Source organism: Stigmatopora nigra, chromosome 8 (genome assembly GCF_051989575.1).
Source record: "Stigmatopora nigra isolate UIUO_SnigA chromosome 8, RoL_Snig_1.1, whole genome shotgun sequence".
NCBI classification, from domain to species: Eukaryota; Metazoa; Chordata; class Actinopteri; order Syngnathiformes; family Syngnathidae; genus Stigmatopora; species Stigmatopora nigra.
In genome coordinates, this window is record NC_135515.1 from 13,993,609 (window position 1) to 14,001,108 (window position 7,500).

Genomic DNA, 7,500 nt, shown 5'->3' on the forward strand with positions numbered 1-7,500 from the left:
CATTAATTTCCTCGTTCTTCAGTTGTGAAAACAATATACCTTACTTTATAAGGTAAGAGAACATAAAATATGATTTTAAAAGGTAAATTTGTTGTTTTGATGTGCAATAAAGATAAAAGAATTCTTCCTTACACTATGAATAATAATGAATAATAAAACTAGCAGACATGTTGTTAAAGCGTCTTTATTTTTATAAATTTGCATTCGAACCGAAAGTTTCTGTGCAATATGAAATAAATGAAATAATCAACTGAAGAGTAACTTCTGAGTTCTACCTAATCTAACTAAAAGTAACTTACTACAGTGAGGCAAATAAGAATTTAGTCAACCATCAATTGGGCATTGGAGTTCGTCCAACCAGTCTGCATGTGTTTTGTGAACTTGAAGGCGTTCGACCGTGTCCCCCAGGAGTCTTGTGAGGGGTACACCGCGAGTATGGGGTTCCGGAACCCTTTATGACTTTTTTCAGAGTCTGGTTCCTGTAGCAGGCAGTAAGTCGGATACGTTTCCAGGGCAGCCCCATATGACCGTTCATTATTGTTATGGACAGAATATATAGGTGCAGATGTGGCTTTGAGAGAGGGTCCATTTGGTGGCCTCAATATTGGATCCCAGCTTTTGGCTGTGGGTTTTTGATGTGGTTCTGTTGGCTTTATCAAGTCTTGATTTCCAACTCTCACTGGAACGATAAGCAACTGAGTGTGAAGCGGTGGAGATGAGAATCTGAGACCATGACTCTCGGTCAGAAAATGTGGACAGGTCCTTCTCTGGGTGGAGAGGTTTATGTACATTGGGGTCTTGTTCACGAGTAAGGGAAGAATGGAACGGGAGATTGACAGACGGATTGGTGACGTGTCTGTAGTGATGTGGACTCTGCATCGGTTTGTTGTGGTGAAGGAGCTGAGCCAAAAGGAGAGAGACTATGTACCGGTCGATATACGTCCTATCCTCTCTTAGAGATAAGGTGAGAAGCTTGGTCATCAGGGATGAGCTCAGAGTAGAGCTTCTCCAGATCAAGAGGAGCCAGATGAGTTGGCTTGGGCATCTGATCAGGATGCCTAGACGCATCCCTCAGGGGGTTGTTGGGTCTGAAGTTACAGATCCCCATACTTACCAACTGTGCACAAAGGAAAAACAAGGCATGAGACTGTGATATATTTTAAAGTGACCGCACGGCTGGGAAAGGTCGGAGGCACGAGTCCAATGGACTCGCGCTCGGCTCTGCGGACCTTCTCTTCTTTCCAAGTCCCAAGTCGCGCTTTTATTAAGTTTCAGCATTGATGTCATGAAAAAGGTACAACAGTCACTGAGACATGTTAAAGACATCATTATGATTATTGACAGGTTGTTCTTTGTCATAGGGAATTTGGATGTCACGAATCTTTGCATATAATCTTTCAATCGTGTCACGGTTAAATGTCATAGGGACCTTCAATCCAAATTACAATCATCAGTGTCACCACCCTCAAAGGTGTAACTAAGCGTCACTGTTTGGCTGCAGATTTGTCATAGAGCCAATAAGAAATATGTATGTCCTTTGAAATGCACTTGTTATTGTTTTAAGCAATTTAACAGGGTGTTCTGGGCAAGTCACACCGGGAGGAGGTCATGGGGTGGACCTTGGACATGCCGTCTTAGGGAGGTCCTGGTGTAGCCATCTTAAGGAGGTCGGGGCGCGGCCAGTTTAGGGAGGTCAGGGCGCTGCCGTCTACATTTTTTTCGCCAGGCGTGAGTAGTGTTGATTTTGAAATAAAACAAAATTCCACCTTAATTGTCTTTGTTTTATTTCTTATTTGAAAGTAACAACTTTTGGAGTAATATGACATGTTGACATTAGAAGCAATATGGCTTCCACAACATCTTAAACTTCTGGTAAGAGAATTGTAATTTCTGCAATTAGAACGCATCATAGTTTTAAGATTTTTCCAAATTGAATAATTTTATATTTTGCATTTACGGCATATTAAATTCCTTATGATATTCACCCCAATAGTGTGGTTTTGATTCTTACAGTAACTAAGAAATATCTCATGTGATGATTTTTCTTAAGATTTTGCCTTCAAAATAACACCTTTGTACTCCCTAGTGAAACCATGAATATGGAGGTGAAAATTGGGAATCAGGGGGCGGCTTATACGCGAGAAATTGTATCATTCAAAAATTTCAAGGCAACTTTCAGCGTGTGGCTTATCCGCGCGGGTGGCTTATAAGCGAGTAAATACAGTAAGGTTAAAAACGTTGCATTGATTTTAACAGCCGAACTGAAAGCTGTTTGGGGTTTGCAAACATCAACTTACATCAACTAACTGACGTTAGTTTGATGTAGAAAAAAAATGTTGGAATGGATTGAGGGGATTATTTAAGAGGCAATTTGTGCACAGGTATTTAAGAGATATTAAAGAAAGAAAGAAAGCAAAGAAAATGACAAGCAGACTTTACTTGGATCTTTTAGTGGGTCAGCTGTCCTGCATCTCATAATAGCTAACAACTTGACATATTCCTTGTGCTTTCATGCTCCATGTTAGGTGCTCTTTAGCATCAGGCCACTTTACACCCCGCGGGAGTTCTCGTTTGTTTATTCCCCCTTCTGCCAATGCAGCAGCTGCTTCCGACATTTTTCACGCTACTGTGTCATGGCTGCAGACGTCACACCCCCAGTCTCCTTCTTATCTCTGGTGATTTTAACCATGGCTTCCTTGGCTTCTACTCTCCCCACCTTCACTCAGTATGTGAAATGCCATACTAGGGCAGGCAAACAGCTCAGCCCCCTCCCATTTCTGGGCTGCTCAGACCACAACCTGATCAGCCTGATCTCCACCTACATCCCTGTAATGATTAAACAACCCCCAAACGCAAGCATAATAAAAAATGAACAGAGGAGACCAGTATGGTACTCTTGGACTGTTTTGATACTACTGACTGAGAGGTTCTGTGTGTTTCACATGGGGAGGACGTTGACATCTTGACCCAACTGCATCACAAATTATATATACTTCTGTATTAAGGACACTGTATCCTCCATGAAGGTCCAGTGTTTCTCCCAAACTAAGCTGTGGGTAGCCCCAGATCTTTAGGCTGTCCTGTACAACAAGAAGAAGGCCTTTAAATCTGGGGACAAAGAGAGGCTGAAAATGGTCCAGAAGGAGTTGAGGATAGAGATGAGGAGGGGGAAGGCCAGCTACAAGAGCAAACTAGAAGACCAACTCCACAGGAGCAATGCCAGGGAGGTCTGGGGAGTCTTAAGGACGATATCTGGTCATGGAAGCAACAGAGGGGCTATCTGGTGGTGCGGGTGCGCCACCCCGTGCACCGGCAGTCCGGCGGCATGTGCCGGCGGCGCCAAGTGAGGTCTGCCCTGTGACCCAGCCCCGGCCGGAACAGGTAGATCAAGGAAGAGTTCACTAAAATACCGTACTTTCACACCTATAGGGCGCACCTAAAAGTCTAACACTTTAAAATGTTCAATGTGCCCAATCGATCAGTGCACTTTGTCTGTACACTAAATTCATTTTTTATTTGAGCCAGGCCGCTTGAGTAACAGGTTTTATTTCTTGCCGGCACGCTATTTATTGCAATCAGCCCAGCGGGCGTTCACCGTAAAAATACCCTCCCTGAGCATTCCAAGCATCACGGTAAATCCATTTAAAACACTCAATACTCAGAGAAACAGCATGTATTAGGGCTTTACGGAGGTAATGAATGACAACAGAATGTGGGTGTGAACGCTTGTAAAATGGACTGAAGCCATTGATCGAACACAATTTAACAGCTTTGCTAACAAATTGCCAACGAATGGCCAACATTGTACTTTTACCTCAATAAAGCGTTATCAAACTTAGTTTTGCCAGTGCTGTCTTTAAAAAGAAACACCAGTGGCTAGCATCTAGCAAGCTAGCAGCTAGCATAAGAGGTACGCTAGCCTAGTGTCATGCTAGCGCCTTTTCAAACTCTGCGTCCGATGTATTGACAAAAAACAGAAAATATACCCGCTAATGAGACTGCGCCCTATCACACGGTACGTATTATATGTATGAAAATACAGTAATTGAAGAGAATGGCTGTCTTCCAGGGCATTTTTTTTAAAAGGATGCCTTCCTGGAACTTCTTAACTTCTATCTCTCAAAGATGAACTGAAAGTGCCGGGGTTCACACGCATTGAAATGGATTTTTGTTTTCTCCCCAACAATAATATTGAAAAGTTAATACACATAGTACTAAATTGGGAAGCAAAGATACATCAAAAATGTCTGTATGAGAAATAGAAATATATTGGATGAAACACACTTTTGCATCTTTACTTAAGTGAGTAAGTTGAAATGTGTTCTTTTATAAAAAAAATAAGTATTGCGGCATTGATTGTCGGGTGGCCCGCTGTATGATTGATTAGCGCGTTAACTCGCATTTCTGGGGTCTTGAGTTCGATCCCAGGTTGGGTCTCCTTTGTGGAGTTCTCCCTGGGCTTGCGGGTACTGCGGTTTCCTTACTCATTCCAAAAAAACATGCATGGTAGGCTGGTTAAACACTCTAAATTTCCCATATTTATGCATGTGAGAGTGAATGGTTGTCCGTCGCCTAGTGAACTGCAATTGACTGGCCACTAATTCAGGCAGGGTGCCCCCCGCCCGCCTGGTCCCATTAGTAATCTGGGATAGGCTCGAGCACCCCTGCACCCCTTCTGAGGGTAAACGTTTCAGAAAATGAATGAATAATCATAATATGTTTCCTATTCTACAGGTAAGGCAAAGTTCATTGGTGAACTCTTAGTGCCTGTTGCTCCATTTGACCAGAAGTCTGGGCGTGAAGCTTGGACTGTAGCCTTTGCGCCCAACGGTTGTTACTTTGCTTGGTCTCAGGGGCATCGCATTGTAAGACTTATTCCATGGGCAAAATGTCTAACAAATTTGTAAGTATCATCTAAATTCTTGGAATATTTTTCCCTCAACGGAAATAATACTGATATTTTTTCCCCCTGAGACATTACATTTCTGTGTTAGTTGACAATGCTTCACTGCCCAGATCCAAATCTGCTTGAGATTTGCATGTGACCATGCAGCTTTGATCTGTTAGGCATTATGACAAAATGCCCCTCTATGTTGTTCAGATATGCAAAACTCCATAGAATGTGAGATAATTAAATTTGATAAGGAATAGAGTAAATTGTCATCACATATTTGTTTCTTTCACAGATACTGAATGTTTTGTAACACTTCCTTTTCCAGTTCGGTGGGCCAAGATGGAGAGGGCACTAATGCTTTAAGTCCCCGACGCTTTTCCCGTCTGAACAGTGATGGAGGCCAATTTGTACAAACAGTTAGTGATCCCAAAGAGCACACCATTGACTGCGGCGACATTGTCTGGGGTTTGGCTTTTGGTTCATCCGTACCTGAGAAGCAGAGCCGCTGTGTAAACATCGGATGGCACCGGTTTAAATTTGGCCAAGACCAGTTGCTGCTGGCAACTGGACTCAACAATGGTCGTATTAAAATCTGGGATGTTTACACTGGTAAAGTTGATTTTTAAATGTTTTATTTCAGAAAAAATAGCTGTAATAACTGCATGTGTATCTCCTTGGGATATAACTGTATATACACATTTAATCCAGTGTACGGTGATTGTTGAGATGTCCATGAATCTTTTGATTTGATGGACATTTTCAGGAAAACTGCTGCTGAATCTTATGGATCATTCCGATGTAGTACGAAACTTGACCTTTTCTCCTGATGGCAGCCTCATGCTGGTCTCTGCATCCAGAGATAAGACCCTTCGTGTGTGGGACCTCAAAGATGATGGTGGGTGTATTGCTGGTACTTGAACTACTCTGTCACCTATGAGTTTAGGAATCGGAACACACTTGTATTACTTAAGCTTAAAACACCACAATGGATTCCAAATCAACTGAAAAAGATTTGGTTTACCTGCAGACTTTCAGCTTTTTATTTTATTCATATTGTCTGATTGGTCAAGTCAATCACCTGACCTCAAAATGGCAAGAGCGCAGCAGGAGCTGAAGGCACTTAGGTTGGCCTGGCAGATTGTCACAAACTGCAAGGGATTCTCATTCAGGTATAAAAAAAAGGGAAAATTTGTTAGTGGGTTTATATAATTGATGTTCAGTGGTTGCTTTAAGTCAGCAAATTACAACTTTCTTAAACTTGTCTTTTAAGAAAATTGTTTCATGATGCCCCGCTCATCATTCAATTGGACAGTTGATATGCTCTATGTGCAACACACTAAAAAAATGAAGATCCTGTCAGGAGTGAGATAAAGACATTTGTAACTGCCAATGCAGCGGTCCCGTGGGTACTTATAAAGCATTGCATTAAAATCCAAATAATTAAGGTTTTAAATAGTTTTTAATTGACTATAATCTCACTGTAGGTATTGCATTTCCGGACAATGCATTCAATAGGCACCCTAAAACGTGCTCGCATTCACCCCACAATGGGGATATGAAACAAAATTGATACGTGACAATTGGAGCAAGATTCAATTTAACAATGACCTGTTAATATGGAAACATGCTAAACAGAACAACCCGTTTTTAAAGCCATATTTCATTGACTGTATATTCCGCACTAAAAGTTGCACCGCAGTATATGGCACAAATTGAAAGAATGGTGTATCATAAAAAATAAGCGTAGGAAATTTTTAATCAACTTGTATTATTATTATTATTATTATTATATCCGGTTTTTACATTACTATTTGTTCTAGCAAACTATTGAAAAAGTGCAGCATAATGAAAATAAGTTCATCTTTGTGTTTGTGTCCTTCTACTTGCATTTTATAGTCAGTAATTCCAACGTGCCACGCTGAAGTTTGCACTTGCATGTTTTGCAATGCGCAAATATCAGTCCTTTTGGAGACTGCTTCAGTATGGAATATTTTATAGATTACGAACCAATGAAGTCCTGCAAGTATCTGGGATTCTTATTAGAACTTTCATCCAAATTGCCATCCGTTTTACCCTTAACCCAAGCTGGCATAAGTCGCACAAGATGAATTATTCGTCAGAACTTGCAACTTGGATGATTCACAATGCACTCGTGTTGCTGAATCCTTCCGGTTTACAGTGCAGTTGAATCAAGATGGCGGAAGCCGATATTTCCGAGGGAAATGCAACGCAATATCCGGGACCCTGGGCAGCCTCCCTAAAGTCTGTAAATCTCCCAAAATTGTCAATTTTTTTAAAGCAACCATTTCCTCGGATAAGTTCACTAGCCTGACTTTGGTGCAGATAGGTGCAGGCTCAATTCCTACAGGTTGTGGTAGCATTGTGATTGCGTGGGGTCGTTCTTCTCTCTGTGTGCCCTACGTCTGACTGTCGGATCAGTTTCGGATGTGCTCTCCCTTTTGACCAAGGTCAGCTAGGTTAGGCTCCAGCAACCCCCCGCAACAAAATGCATGTGCGATTTAAGCGTGACACACCAATTTGCTGACTGTAAAATGCACATAGGACCCAAACACCAAGATTAACTTATTTTCATTATGTTGTACTTT

The 7,500-nt window shown here is 41.7% G+C and overlaps 1 protein-coding gene across 5 annotated transcripts in view; it reads left to right on the forward strand.

Moving 5' to 3' along the window:
- Positions 1 to 7,500, forward strand: part of wsb1 (WD repeat and SOCS box containing 1) — a 50,275-nt gene that overhangs the window by 1,080 nt on the left and 41,695 nt on the right. For all 5 annotated transcript variants that reach the window (XM_077722129.1, XM_077722132.1, XM_077722131.1 and 2 more), the window contains exons 2-4: positions 4,735 to 4,903; positions 5,220 to 5,503; positions 5,658 to 5,789. In XM_077722129.1, coding sequence (XP_077578255.1) covers positions 4,735 to 4,903; positions 5,220 to 5,503; positions 5,658 to 5,789 — 585 coding nt within the window. The remainder of the gene's footprint in view (positions 1 to 4,734; positions 4,904 to 5,219; positions 5,504 to 5,657; positions 5,790 to 7,500) is intronic.